At 62.1% G+C, this 15,180-nt stretch overlaps 1 protein-coding gene across 1 annotated transcript in view; it reads left to right on the top strand.

Moving 5' to 3' along the window:
- FAT4 (FAT atypical cadherin 4) overlaps window positions 1–15,180 on the top strand; it is a 74,000-nt gene that overhangs the window by 17,962 nt on the left and 40,858 nt on the right. Inside the window, exons 2-3 of the mRNA XM_055144455.1 lie at window positions 13,800–13,931; window positions 14,320–14,581. Of these exons, the coding sequence (XP_055000430.1) occupies window positions 13,800–13,931; window positions 14,320–14,581 (394 nt within the window). The remainder of the gene's footprint in view (window positions 1–13,799; window positions 13,932–14,319; window positions 14,582–15,180) is intronic.

Here is a 15,180-nt window from a genome sequence, read left to right as displayed (position 1 = left end):
GGTTTTTTTTATTTTGGCTTTTTGGGTGACACCCAGCGATGCACAGGGGTTACTCCTGGCTCTACACTCAGGATTACTCCTGGCAGTGCTCAGGGGACCATATGGGATGCTGGAAATTGAACCCCTGTGTGCCACATGCAAGGCAAACGCCCTCCCCACTGTACAGTCTCTCCGGCTCTGATAGCGATAGTTTAAAATCGCCGATTGTTTCCGTAATATCACGTAAGATATACCCATGCTGGCTTACAAATACACATTTGGTAATTTTACTTTTAGAGTGAAATATTTAATGACTGGAAAAAATCCAAAATGAAGATGAAGTAAGATATGCTTTGATTAAATTGTGGTGTTTCAGACTTTAAAAAAAGCCATAATTATAGAATTGACTTAAAGGCCCGAGAAATGTTAAATAATCAATTGTCCTTTGTTCAGATTGAATTTACTTTGGTTGTCATAGACATCTGTAGGGTTATCCAGTAAAGCCTGGGAGGATTATCCAAAACAAATATAATTCATAAGAGGGAAAAATCGAAATATATATTTATATGTATTTACAAAAATGGAAGCTGGTATCTTTTCCCCAGACAAAGGTGGGCGGTTATGTTGGATCTTACATTATCTTAGAGAAATACCATAAACGGCCTCACTTCAGGTGGTTTTAAGAGATTTTCTCCAGTGAGACGGTTGTAAATAAATGATCGCTTCCTTGGTCAGCTGACATTGACGTCGACGAACTATCAGTAAGGAATTTGTAGCTCAGTGGACGTCAGCAGCCTCCATGCAGCGTTGGGCCAGGGGGTTCAGGCTCAGTGCTGGAGGGAGCACTGCTGGGGGAGTCCAGGGGGGTCCTCGGAGTCGTGTCACTTCTACAGACACTGTAGCGCGAGTGTCTGCAGGGGAGAAGGAGCAGCCCGGGCCTGCTCCCAGGAGAGACGGCCGGTGCACCTCGGCCCGGTCAGGAGGGAGCACCGGGCGAGGCTCAGCTCAGAAGTGTGTGTGCGGTGGAGACTCGGTGCCCCAGGCTGCCTCGCGGAAGCTCACTGTGGCCGGGCATGTGAGCGATGTGTAGTTCACGTGACTGGCCTTCCCACACGCCTGCGTGCCACCGCCCTGAGCTCGCAGCCCGTCTAGTTGTTAGGAGACTGGGCACGGCAGGGTGACCCTCCGGAGAGTAGGGGCTGCCCTCTGCCCGCACACGGCCAGGCCACTGGAGCGCCCCGTGGAACTGTGCTCTCGGGGCGGGCGTGCCGGCCGGCCCGCGGTGCCGAGCAGAGCCCCGAGCACCGGGGAGGCCTGGCGAAGGCGTGTCCGGGCTAAACCCTGAGTGTCCGTGGGGCCTGTTGGACACAGGCTGTGCCGAAGGAGGGCAGGCGGCAGTTAGGGTGGGTCACCCCCGCGCGAGGGAGGGGGGCCGGGCCGGGCCGCCGGGTCTCGGTGACATGGTGACACGCCTCCCTATTGCCTGGCGTGTTAGCTTACTCAGGGTCATGCACAGACAGTGTGCAATGACCTTGAGTAAGTTAACTAATTCTGGGGCTCCCGCCCATGGCTTGGGTGCCCGCGTGTGCCCTGTGGCCCTTTCAGGTGCTGGTCGCCGGGCGGGCCTTGCCGTCCTCCCTGCAGGCAGCGTCCAGTGCTCAGCTGCAGTGACCGTGCCTGGGCACATCTCTCGGAGGTCCTGGGGTGGGATTTCAGCCTTCCGGGGTGGACACGCACGGGGCAGCCTGGCATGGGGGCCTCACGGCGCTGGGGCTGAGGGAGCAGCTCGTGCCGTCGGCACCGGGACCCCCGTGTGCCGCGTGCTGGTCCCATCCCTGTACATAGGGCGGCTGCGTCCACTCCGCCCCCGGCCCTCATGGTGCGCCCCACCTCCTGCTTCCTTTGGGGTCACTTGGCTCTGCGCTGGGGGACCCCGGGGTGCGGGGGTGGAACCGGGCTGACTGTGCAAGGCCCGTGCCTTAGGCTGGTCCCTGCTGCTCTTCCCGGAGCCGAGGCAGACGCGCAGGGCACGGGGGGCTCTGGCCGGTGGTCTTCCCCCACCCCCCCGCACGTGGGCCGGTGCTGCCGGTTGGACGGGTCGAAGCTGCTGTGTTCCCTGAGTTCTCAGCACAGTCCGTGACGCGGGTTCAGCAGGGCTGGTCCGAGGGGGATCCCTGGGGGGGCGTCCTGGGCATGGTCTGTGGAGCTCACCTGCGGCCCCTCCCAGAGCCCCCGGAAGAGCCCCCATTTAGGATGGGGGGTGTGACCCGGCCGGTCTCAGCTGGGCTGGACGCAGAGGCCGAGGGGGTGCCGTGGGCACTCACCGCCGGGACCACCCCGTCTGCCCGGCGCGCGGAGTTCCAAACGGCGGGTCTGGCGCGCGCCTCTGGACGCCGTCCTCCCGGAGCCTCTGTGGAGTGTGGGTATTTATAGCGTGACCTTGGCCCGGGGTCCGGCGCCATCAGGAAAGGCCCTTCTGGGGCAGCCGCAAGAGCAGCTTCCTGGCCAGCCCGACGTGGACGCGGCAGTGGAGGCCGTGGCTGAGTGGCCGGGGCCGAGCCGGCCGCACGCCTGCGTAGTAAACAAGACCAAGAGGAGGGTCTCCCGGAGACGCCTGCGGGGAGGGCGCGGGGCCTTGGCGGGCGGCGGGCCTTGGCGGGCGGCCAGCAGCTGGCCCGGGCGGGGGAGAGCGTTAGTTCTGGCCCTGGAGCCGGGGTCTCGGTGCGGCCCTCCCGGCTGAATGCAGATGAGCCGTGCCGGGGCGTCAGGCGGGCAGACCCCGCGTGCGTCTGTCGCTGGGCCGCCGCAGACCCTCCGAAACGCCGGCGCAGGAAACGTCCAAGCCTTTTTCTTTTTTGAGACAAAGAGAGAGCTGGATTCTCACTTTCCGAAGCCTGCCGAGGAATTCCGAGCGGTCTTGGAAGGGGCTGTTTCGGGGCTCTTGTGTTGGAAGGTTCTGGAAGCGCCTGCTTTAGAGGTGCTGTTGTAGCTGTTCCCGGGGAGGGTCTGGGCGCGTCTGCCACGGTGCCGTGGTCACGCTCTCCTCTCCCTCCTGCAAAGCCCCTGCCCCCGGCCCCCCCCAGGCTGGGTCTCGTCACCTCTGCAGCCCCGTCACTCGAGCCGCCACGTCCCGCGGGCATGCAGAGGCGCAGGCAGCCGCCCCCGCAGCCGCCCCCGCAGCCGCCCCCGCAGCCGCCCCTCTCTGCCCCAGGCTCTCAGCAGCGGCCTGTCGGGTTGATCTTTGCCCTCCCCGGGGCCCGCGGGGCTCACGCAGACACGGCGCTGGGAGGTCTCCAGTGCCCGGGACCAGTCGCTGTTGGCTGAGGCGGTGCCTCCCCTGCCCGTCTCTCAGGCCAGCCCGGCCGGCCCCAGGCAGGGAGAGCGCCCTCCCGCCCTGCCCGGTTTGGGACAAGGGGCCACACGCGGCCAGGCCACTGCGCCCGCCCTCCCTCCCTCCTTCCCTCCCTCCCCCCTCCCGTCTGTCCTTCCCACTCCAGCGCCCCTGCGGAGGCTCGCCCTGGGGCTCGGCTGCCCCTCCAAGCAGACACTCTGGGTCGTGAGCGCAAGCCCAGCCACAGCTGGTACCGTGGCCTCCTGTCCTGCCCCCGCCCCCGCCCGCCCGTTTGTCTCGGGCTCTGGGGCTCTGGCTTCTTTCACTCGGCGCGGGCCGGCGTGAGGATTTCCTTCCCTTTTAAGGCGGGCGTGTGCCCGCTGGGCCGGTGCGGGCGTCCCGGGCCTGGCCCCTTGCTCGCTCTGAGGGCGCTGGCCTTACTAGGAAGTGGGCCGCAGCCGGCAGGTGAGGGGGGGCCGCGGGGCCGCTGTGCTCGAGCTTCTGTCCGTGCAGCGGGACCCCGCTGTGTTCCGGGCACGCGTGTGGCTGCCAGCCTGGCTGCCTCGTTTCCTCTTGCAGGGCGGCCGGAGGGCCCGGGAGGGAGGGAAGCTTCCAGGCTTGGAGAGGCCTGCAGAGAAACCACGGAAACACAGGAAGCGCCCAGCCGCCCGGGAACCCGCCCCTCGCAGAGACTGGGGCTCGGTGACCTGAGAAGTACTGCATCCCGGTGTGTGTGTGCGTGTGTGCGCATGTGTGTATATGCGTGTGTGTGCACCTGTGTGATTGTGTGTGCATGCGTGTGTGCATGCCTGTGTGATTGTGTACATACGTGTGTATGCGTGTGTGTACACATGTGCGTGTGCACGCATATGCACACATCTGTACATATACATGTATATGCACATGTATATGCATATGTGTTTGTATGCACATGTGTATGTATGTGTGTATGTGTGCACGTGCGTGTGTGTGCATGGTGTGTGTGTGTGCGTACATGTGTGTGACCCAGGCTGGGGCAGCCCTGCACTCGAACCCTGAGCATTACCAAACCAGTCCCTTGTTGAGCGCAGACACCTGTGTGTTCACGGTCAGGCGCTCAGTGGCCGGGGCTCCAGCACTGCCAGGCCCGCTGGGTTCAGAGGGGATGGACGGTGGGCCAGACCCTTCTCCAGATGACCCACCCTCAGAAGCACGAGCACTGCAGAGTGCTCTCGAGTCACACAGGACTGATTGTCCTCCTGTGCGGCGAGTGGCCCTTTAGGGGAAAAGTCGGTCTGGCCTAGAAAGGCTCTGGGGGTCTGGGGGAGGCAGAGTGGCCTTGTCCCGGAGGACAGGTGGTGGCATGCGGACGGGGCACTGCCTCGGGACATCCCTGGGGGAAGGTGGACGGTGGGCAGCTCCGCACGCCGCAGGAAGGTGGGAACTTGCACTCCTGGTCTCCAGCTTCCGGTCGTCAGCCAGCGGGCCTGTGGGGGAGCTCGGCCCTGGGTGGGGGGTGGGCAGCAGAGGCTCCCGGCGGGACAGCCGTGGGGGGAGAACTGACCGCGCAGGTGCAGAGTAGGGTGGCCCTGGGTGCGAGGAGAGTGGCCCCTGCGTCCCCTCTGAGGGCTGGGGGTGCAGCAGTGCGGCTGAGCCGGGGAGGGGTCCCGGCGTCTGCTCTCCGCGGCACGTGGCCTTGGGCGGGATGCTGAGTGGCGTTTCCATCCAGATGCAGTGCCCATTCGAGTCCCGAGGGGCATCAGATCATCTGGTACCTTCATACCTGTGTGTGCATGTGTCTCTGTGCTGTGCACACGTGCAGTCATGCGTGTGCATGTGTGTTTATGCACCGTGCACCTGTGCTGGTATATGTCCCATGCATGTGGTGTGTGTTCATGTGCTGCACATATATGCAGATATATGCATAGTGTACATGTGTGCACATGTGTGCACATCTGTGCACATGCATGTTCAAATGCACACATATAAGCACATATTGATGCACGTGTGCATGTGCACATATATGTCACATGTGCACACATGGATGTAGGTATGTGCTTGTATGCACATGTGCAGGTGTATACATATTTGTGCGTGTGTATACATATGCACTCAAATCTATGTGTTCATGCATATGCCTGTGTATGTGCATGTGTATGTCACACGTGTGCACACGTGTGCATGTGCGTGCATGCGTGCTGCTCCCAGCACGAGCTCTGGGCATTGTCTGGCCACATTCTCGGTCTCTGACTCTCTGGCTTCCTCCAGGCCTGGGCTCAGGCCTGTGGGGGCTTCTCTGCGTGGCCAGAGGAGAAGGAAGCCGTGTGTCCGTCTCCACTCTGCAGCGACACTTTGGGCCCTTCTCTGTGATAGACTTCATTCCCGTTGCGGCAGCTTTGGCAAGTGCACGAGGAGTGAAGCCTGCGGTGCTGAGCCGAGACTTCCTGCCAGCGTTAGGCCCGCGGCGGGCTCGGTGGCGCAGGGCCCGGGGGTGGGGAGGGAGCCTGGCGGCCTCGCTCCCCTGGGTGGCCAGGACGCTTCCTGGTCAGGGGCCGGAGTCCTCAGGCGCGGCCCGGCTCTTGTGAGTGGCTTTGGGTCCCCGCTCCCCGCTCTCCCTGCAGCAGAAGGGAGGCGCCACTGCGGCTAGCGTCCACCGCACTGAGCCAGCCGCTGTGGGCTCGGTCCTGGGCGGCCCCTCACTGCCGGCCTTTGGCGTCGTCCACAGGGGTGTCGCAGGAAGGACGCGGTTGCCTGTAGCCCAGCAGGGGCTCGTAGGAGGGAGCGTGTCCCTGTGTGGTCACTCGCCTGCCTGTCACTTCCCATGTCCTGGGTGTTGACAAAACCCAACTCGAGTGGTTGGGGTCTGCCTTTCTGAAATGCCGTGCTCCTCTGGCACTTGGGGTCCTGTTGGGCTCACGGGGGCCACTCCTGATGGCACCTGCCCGGGGCCTGGTGTTTCTGACCCCCAGGACTGCCCCTGGGGTTCTGGGGCGGAGCTCAGGGCTCTGCAGGCTGCAGAGGTGAGCACAGACAGACAGACAGATCTGGACCTTGGTCTCCTAACGGAGTGTCAGGGCAAGACTCCGCTAGAGGGGTAGTTTGCAAAAGGCAGCGGGGGAGGGGGCCAGCGGCTGGAGCGAGGCGTGAGCGGCTGCTCCCCCGGCTGAGAGCAGCCCAGCAAGGCCTCGGGGTGTCTGTCTCCTGGCGGCATTGTTGGGCTGGGAGGTTAAGAAGTGGAACACAACAGCCATTTGATTAGAAAAATGAGCTGTAATTCAGTGTTATTTCCTGAGGTGGGCTGGGTCAGATGCGGTCCTGGACACAGATGAGTCATAAGGCTAATTTGAAAATCATAGACAATTGCGAATTGGGCCCCCAACCGGCAATTATTAGCTGCAGAGGGTGTTTTTAATAAGATGATATTGGGGTTGATATAGATTCTTGCCTCCAGGAATTTCATGTTTATCTTGTAATGTTTGGGTTTTAGTACCTATTTTTCATATGACTGAATAAGTAAATATCCCATGAAGAAAAATCTCCACTCGATAGGGGCATCTCCCTGGAATCTCACCAGGCCTGAGACATTCTCCCACACGCTGGAGACGGGTGCCAGGTCACGCATTAACCTGGGTTGTCTGGACGGTAACGGGGGAAATCCTCAGTGCAGGAAGTAAGCTGAGCAGGAAGCTTCCGTGAGTGGTGGGGAGGGGGAGAGGACTCCTTCCACTCTTGTAAAATCTTGTGAAAATTGCTCAATTCCCATTGTCACTGGTTGCTTTGAAAGTTGATCCAGTTCCCCCAAAATTATGTGTTGTGAGTAAGAAATGTAGCTCAGCAAGAGTCAGCGGAAAAGACTTGATCCAGTGTAACACTCAGAAGAGGCCGTCCTGCTCTCCCCCCCCCACCGAGAGCTAAGCCCGCCCCGCCTGCCCTGGTTCTGACAGTGCATGCACTTATTTGGGGGGCCACTCCGGGGGTCAGGGGTCACTTCCAAGGGTGCTTAGGGCTCACTCTCGGGGGTCAGGGGTCACTCTTGGGTGCTCAGGGCTCACTCCTTGGGGTCAGGGGTCGCTCCTGGGGGTGCTCAGGTGACCATCTGTGGAGCGGGGACCGGACTGGGGAGGCAAAGTGCATTAGCCGGTACTATCCGGCTCCAATAAATACATTTAAAAAGCTGGGAACATGTTTTCTTACTGCCATGGTCGAAGCACTGCCGAGGGAGTGAGCTCCCAGCAGGAGAAACATTCTGGGAAGTGACACAGTGCTGGCCCTTCTGGCCTGTGGTCACTCTCTGGCCTGTGCTGGCTGCGTTTCCCAGAGCCTCCGGGCGGGACGATGGCCTGGGCAGGGACAAGGGCGGAGCGAGGGGCCTGGGCCGTGGGTGTGCCCTGCCGAGGGTGTGAAGCCGGGATTCCGGGTTCCCAAGCGGCGAGACGGACAGATGCACGAACTCGGTGGTGCAAAAGCAAGTAGGAGTTGTATGCCAGTGCCCTGGGGTCAGCCGCTCACCCCCAGAGTGCCTCTGGGTAGCGACCCCGACTGCAGGCCGCAAGCAGTTTACATGGGGTTATTACATAAGCAGCACATGCCCTGTTCCAGGAAGAACCGTAGTTACCGGAGGTGTTTTGGCAAGTGTCTAGGGTGACAGTGGTCAGTTTACGGTTCCATATGCTACTCAACCTTTTAGGGTCAACAAAAGACAATTTCTGGGGCATTTTGACGGGGCATAATGATTGACTGAGCCCACTTTCTGGGCTCGGGTCGCCAGTTACACATTGTTTCGTTGCTGGGAAACTGATACTGTTTCAGTTCTGGAAGGGAACCCAGGCCTAGCTGATTTTGCTGAGTTTCGCCCTTACAACAGTCTGGGCTGACTTTTCGCTTTTAGGAAATATGCGTGTGAGAAAGACTTCTCCCACGTGACACATGCTGTTTTGGTAGTTTCAGTGAGATTTTATGTGAACATTCGCACAGCCGTTCATCACATACAGTCCCTACGATGTTAAGAGCTGTCGACCCAAGCACAGACTCTTCCATCTGTCTTGTTAGTGAGGGAGTTAACGAAGGCGTAGAAGCGGCGATCTGCTTTCTCAGTGGCGCCGGTTCTGGTGGCCCGGACAGGGTGCTCAGCCCTGCCTTCTCGCCAGGGACAGACCCGGCTCACGGAGGCCTGGAGGGTCTGACCCTGAGTCGAGCATCTCGAGCTTGCTTCCGTCCTGCGTGTTTGTTGGACACGGGACGCCCGTGGCTCTGTACAGGCCCCCCGGACCCCCTCTGAGGGGCGCGTCTCTGCCGCCCTAGATGTCTGCATGGTGTTTCCCGGCGGGCGTGCGGGGCAGCCAGGACAGGGCACCGTCCATGCAGGTTTTGCTGGCCGTGCAGCAGGGGTCCTTCACTCGCTGGGGTCCGGCATCGTGCCTCGAGCACGAGGTGACTGTTCATGTGGGCTCGGCTCCCCGTGCTGTTGGGAGAAGACATTTCTTTAGCCGTTCAGAAGTGTCTCGAAAGTAAAACATTTCAGACTTCCCTGTTGCTGACCGGGTCTTACTGCGACGGTGGCCAGGGGACCGTTTGCGGGGGCCCATGACTCACTCCCAGGGAGTCGTCCCAGCCCGTGGCTCCGTGGGGGTCCCTCTGCTGCCCGGACGCGAGTCCCTCCCCTGGGGCTCGAGGATGGAGCGAACGTGTCGCTGTGCTGGAGACAAACCCTGGGACACTCAGCCGAGAAGGGAAGGAAGGAGCCCCTGTGCTCAGTGACGCTGGGGTCACACGCAGATCGCAGCGAACGTTATTATCTTTTTAAATTAAAAACCCCACAAAGCTCTCAACTAAGGCTGATTTTAAATAATGGTTGGACAAGGTTGAATCAGCCCGAGGAAGAAAAGCACAAGAGGAGAGGCAAACGGACTGGAGAGCAGCAGGGAGGGGCAGAAGCTCTGCAGAGGAGAGGAGGGGGAAGACTGGCAGGGTGGGGAAGTGACAGTGGTGTAGTGGTGGGTGGTGGGTGGTGTGGGTCTGTGTAGGGATGGTGTGGGGGTGAAGGTGGATCGGGTGGAGGTGATGCAGGGTGGGGGTGGAGGTGATGTGTGGGTGGAGGTGATGCGGGGAGGAGGTGAGGTGTGGGTGGAGGTGATGTGTCGGAGGTGATGTGTGGGTGGAGGAGATGTGTGAGTGGAGGTGATGTGTGGGTGGAGGTGATGTGGGGTGGAGGTGATGTGTGGGTGGAGGTGATGTGTGAGTGGAGGTGATGTGTGGGTGGAGGTGATGCGGGGTGGAGGTGATGTGTGGGTGGAGGTGATGTGTAGGTGGAGGTGACACGGGGAGGAGGTGATGCGGAGTGGAGGTGATGCGGGGAGGAGGTGATGCGGGGTGGAGGTGATGTGTGGGTGGAGATGATGTGTGGGTGGAGGTGATGCGGGGTGGAGGTGATGTGTGGGTGGAGGTGACCCGAGGAGGAGGTGATGCGGGGTGGAGGTGATGTGTGGGAGGTGATGTGGGTGGAGGTGGAGGTGTCCGGTGGCTGTGCTCATGGTCACTGCCCCCTGACCGGCAGAGGCAGCCTCGCAGTATGGGCCGCAGTGGACGGCAGCTCCTGGCCAGCGCCCGTGAGGGCCCAGGGAGACAGGTCTGGGCTGAGACGAGGCGGCCAGCCCGCACCTGTGTCCCTTGGCCTGGGCGGTGTGTCCAGAGGCTCCTGTGGGCCACTGGGGTCTGTGACGGCCACGCTGGTGCCCAGCCGGCTCTTGTTGACGGTCTGGAGCCGGCCTCGGGGCCTTGCCACCCGCCTGTCCTGCCCTCGCCCGGACGGTTCTGTCTCTGGACATTTCTGTGGCCTGACCCTTGCTCTGCCGTGGCCTGTTGGCAGTGCCCAGCCCGCGCCCTGGAAACCCAGTGCAGAGCCAGGCGTGCCCGTGGCCACGGCGGGGGTGGGCGACCCCACCCAGCCCTGCCGCGTGTCTCCCTAGTCGAGGGGAGCTGCTTCCCACGGTCTCGTGGAACCCGACGTCCGAGCCCGAGTCGAGCCATGGGTCCTCTAAGTCCTCGCCCCCCTCCCCCCCGCGGTGGGCAGCGCGGCAGGCGGGGCTGTTGTTGCGTGAGCTTCCCGCGTGCCAGCACCCCGCCTCGCCCCGGCTCTGCGTCTGCTTTGGGGATGTGTCTGGAGGCGGACTGGTGCAGTATTGATTTCAGGAAAAGTTGAAGTGGTCACACATGGCTGCCTTCGCCTTAAAAGGGCCCGTGTTTGGTTCTAATTGGAACAGCACCGAGAGCACAGCAGAACCAGCTCCTGCCGTCCCGGCGAGGGCACGCACCCTGCCCCAGCGCGGGGCCAGCTGTGCCGTCCTGGCCGCCGTCCTGCCCCCGCCTCTGCGCCCGGCCCCCTTGCTCAGGGGTCCTCGTGGGGGCGGCTGGGGGCGTGTGGGGGCGTGTGGGCTGTGCGTGCCGGGAAGCCTGCGTGCCGCCCGGGGAAGCAGCGTGTTCTGTTTCCAGCCCCGTGTTTATGTTCACGCTGCTTTGGCGCTGGAACTGAGGGCTGACCGCGTGCCTGCTCCCGTCCCCCCTTCTAGGAACCGTTAGTCGCAGATCCCGCGCAGGTGTGGGGCTCCCCGAGCCAGGCGCTTCCTCACGCCCCGTCACGCCCCGGGCCGGCCCGATGGGGTCTCACAGGCTCCCAGTGCACGGCCGGGGCTTGCCCGGGTGGGGTTCCGGAGCTCTGGGCCGCTGCCCTGGGTCTGGGTTCCGTGACGCCTCTGCCCCATCCTGGGGGCTTCTCTCAGGCTGGGACACGCTGTCCCGCAGGCTGCTCCCCCTTCCCTCGGGATTCCAGTGTCCACACCCCCCTGACCCGGGGAGCGGTGCCCAGGGCTCCAGAACCCTCCAGAACCTCCCAGGGGAGGGAGTCCGGGGGCCGTACCAGGCACTGAAGCGAGGCCAGGCCCCTCTCCTGGGCCCAGACCCGCTGGCTGCGAGGGTCCTGGGGTCGACCTGCCGTGCGTGGCTGCTCATAGCTCCCGGCTGAGTCACCCCGCAGCCGCGAGCCCCAGCCCGGGCACGCCGGCGTCTGGAAGCAGTGAGACATTTCACCAGACCCTTGGCAGCCGCTCCCCTGCTCACCCAAATACGGAGCGGAGCGGAGGGCATTTGTGAGCGGCCACGTGAGCTGGCGCCACGTCCCGGCCACGCCGTGCGGGGAGGGCTGGGCTGTGCCCTGGGGGGCACCCTGCAGCTTGCTGGCTTTCCCTCGCCTTGCTCCCTCGGGGGCTGATGTCTGAGCCCAAGGGACGCGTCTGCTCCTCTGTGGTCGGTTCTTCCTTCCACAGACGAGTGCAGAGCGGCCGCTTCAGCAGAAGCCACGCAGGCCTGTGTGTGAGTGTGTGTGTGAGTGTGTGTGAGTGTGTGTGTGTGTGTGAGTGTGTGTGTGTGAGTGTGTGTGTGTGTGAGTGTGTGAGTGTGTGTGAGTGTGTGTGAGTGTGTGTGTGTGAATGTGTGTGTGAGTGTGTGTGTGAGTGTGTGAGTGTGTGAGTGTGTGTGTGTGAGTGTGTGAGTGTGTGTGTAAGTATGTGTGTGTGAGTGTGTGTGAGTGTGTGTGTGTGAGAGAGAGAGAGAGAGAGAGAGAGAGAGAGAGAGAGAGAGAGAGAGAGAGAGAGACACGTCGGTGTGGGTGCAGCCGTGGCCCCGGGCTCTGAGGCCGTGTGGCCGGGGGTCCGGCAGTAGGAGGAGCCTCTCTGGGGCCGCCGTCTGGGGTGGTGTGGTCGCCGCGGGCTCTGTGGTGTGACGGGAGGCTCGGTGTTGGCGTTTCCGTCCTGTGCTCCCTGTTCATCAGTCACCCAGTTCCACGTGCCTGTGGGGCCGCGGTCCCTTGCGGGCCGGCCGGAAGGGCGGCCTCCTCGTCAGGAAGGGAAGTGGCCTGCCAGCCGCAGCTCCCGCACGCCCGAGGGCGGCTCAGGCCTTTCCGCCTCGTCCCCAGGTCACCCGCACAGGGAAGCTCCAGTGTCTCGCAGCCAGGAAATGCTTGTTTGGTTTCGGCTTGGGGGCCACAGCCGGCGTACTCAGGCCTTACTCCTGGCTCTGTGCTCAGCGGTCACTGCTAGTGTGCTCGGGGGACTCACTGTACCGGGTGCCGGGGATTGTAGAAACAGCAAGTGCTCTGCCCCTGTACTGTCTCCGACCCTCGCCAGGAAGGCCGGGGGCAACTCCCTCTTGCCCGTTGAATGATTCTGGGCACGGGCTGGCGCCATCCTTGCTATTGAGTGATGTCATCCTGAATGCCAAGTGATGTCATCCGGATTATTGAATGTCATTATTCTGACTGTCCCCAGTGACATCATAATGACTGTTGAGTGATGTCATCCTGAGTGCCAAGTGATGTCATCCGGATTATTGAATGTCATTATCCTGACTGTCCCCAGTGACATCATAATGACAGTTGAGTGATGTCATCCTGACAATTGAGTGACATCATCACCACTCTTCAGTGATGTCATCCAGGCTGTTGACTGATGTCATTCTGGCTATTGAGTGACCTCATCCTGGCTATTGAGCGGTATCCCAGCGAGTGGGTCAGGCACTTTCTCTGCCCACTGGTCGGTCCCTGGAAGAAGCTCCATCCCCTTCACAGAAATGCTTCCTCTGAACATCCCTCTTGGAGGGAAGCGAATGCTCTCTGGGTGTGCTCAGACAAAGTGGCGGGCACCTCAGTGTCTGTGCGGACACAGCACCTGGCAGCTGTGCTGTCACCTCAGTCCCCGGAGAAATGCTGCAGGCCTGGGCTGGATGGGAGCTGAGGCTGCACATGTGCATGGGTCTGTGTGCATACATGTGCATTGTGTGTACATGAGCACGTGCATGTGTGTATACAAGTGTGTTTGCTAGCGTGTGCACATGTGTTAATTAGTGTTTGCGCATGTGTGTGCATGTGTGTTTATTAGTGTGAGCATGTGAGTGCATGTGTGTGCATGAGTGTGTACATGTGCATGTGTGCATGTGTTCATATGTGCATGTGTGTGCAAGAGCACTTGAGCATGCATGTGATGCACATGTATAAATGTGTCCATGGGCATGTGTGCATGTATGCATGTGCATGCTTGCCCATGTGCACACTTGTATCACTGTGTGCACAGTTGTGTGTGTTTGTGTGTGCATACATGTACCTGTGTGTATGGATGTGTATGCATATGTGTGCACACATGCATCAGTGTGTATGGATGTGTGTGCATCCTGTGTGCGCACATATGTGTATGTGTACGTGCCTGTGTGTGTACTCCCTCCCCGTGAGATGGGAGTTCTCATGGCCGGCAGTGCTGGACGCCAGTAGCCGACCGTGACTCTCGTCTGGGCAGACTCGAGCCACAGTATGTTCCCGTCTTGGGAGGAGGTGGCTCCCATGCTCAGCCGTGTGTCAGGGACACCCCAGGGCTCTGGGGAGCGAGCAGGGACGGGGCGCTTGCCCGCACTGTAGACCACACTTTGGGGCCCCGGCCGTTCTGCTGGACATCACGCGTGTCCCTCGCAGGTGGAGATCACGCTGCAGGACATCAATGACAACGCTCCTGTTTTCCCCGCGGACACGCTGGACCTCACGGTGGAGGAGAACACGGGGGACGGCTCCAGGATCATGCAGCTCACGGCCTCGGACGCCGACGAGGTGGGGCCCCGGGGGAGGGCGGCTTGCCTTGCCCGGGAGTGAGGCCCGGGAAGAGTCTCCGCAGGCGCAGGGCAGAGCGTCTCCTCGCAGGTGCCCTGTGTCCCGGGTCAGCCCAGCCCCCGCCACGGGCGTGCCGCGATGGTGTCGGGCGGGAGTGGCCGGGGGACCGGGCCCCTCCCCAGGGGCGTCACTGCACAGTCCCCGCGCTCCCCCGCCCCCGGCAGGACCCTCAGTGGACGAGGGCTCCCAGTCACACAGGTCAGCCCCGGGAGTGCGGGCACCTGTGACCCCGAGGCGCCCCGCGTGCCTGCCCCCTGACCCCGGCCTCCTGTGCGAGCCGCCCTCTTTCCCTCGCCGGGCCGGCCCCGCTGAGACCTCCCTCCCGCAGGGCGCCAACGCGCTGGTCACCTACAGCATCGTCAGCGGGGCGGAGGACAGCTTCCGCATCGACCCGCAGTCCGGCGAGCTGCTGGCCACGCGGCGGCTGGACCGCGAGCGCCGCTCCAAGTACTCGCTGCTGGTGCGGGCGGACGACGGCGTGCAGTCCTCGGACGTGCGGGTCAACATCACGGTCAGCGACCTCAACGACCACGCGCCCAGCTTCGCGCGGCCCGTGTACTCCTTCGACGTGCCCGAGGACACGGCCCCCGGTAGGCGCTGGGAGCCAGGGAGCAGCCTTGGGTGTGAGCGGCTTCCGGTGACCAGTCTTGCTGCCCCCCCTTGGTGTATTTCTTAAAATTCATTTATTTATTTATTTTTGCTTTTTGGGCCACACCCGGCGGTGCTCAGGGGCCCTATGGGAACCGAACCCGGGTCGGCTGCGTGCAAGGCAAACGCCCTCCCCGCTGCCCTCCGCTTTGCTGATTTTCATGTGTTGGTGTGTGTGTTGGCCACACTGGCGATGCCCAGGGCTCTCCTCTGGGCTCGGGGCCCCCCTGGGCGGCTGGGACAGGCCTGTCCTCCGTGCTTCGTGGCCCATTCCCACCTGCGTGTCTGCGACTGTGCGTACCCGGAGTGAGGAGATGCCGGGAAACCGTGCAGGGAGCAGCCCGGCCGGGGCAGGGGCTGTGAGGCAGCGCGTTCTCGGGCCCCGTGCTCGCCAGCCCCTCCGGGTGGACGTGTGCAAGTTCCGCCCCCACAGCCACGCCCTGTCCGCAGTGGGTTCTGCTCTGGGTCCACAAGGACCAGCCCAGGGCGCCCGGGTGGGGCCGCAGCCTCTCCCTGCCCCTCATGGTCCTCCCACTGCGCC

Source organism: Sorex araneus, chromosome 7 (assembly GCF_027595985.1).
Source record: "Sorex araneus isolate mSorAra2 chromosome 7, mSorAra2.pri, whole genome shotgun sequence".
NCBI lineage: Eukaryota > Metazoa > Chordata > Mammalia > Eulipotyphla > Soricidae > Sorex > Sorex araneus.
Note: the sequence above shows the minus strand (reverse complement) of the source record. Positions and strands in the feature narration are given on the sequence as shown.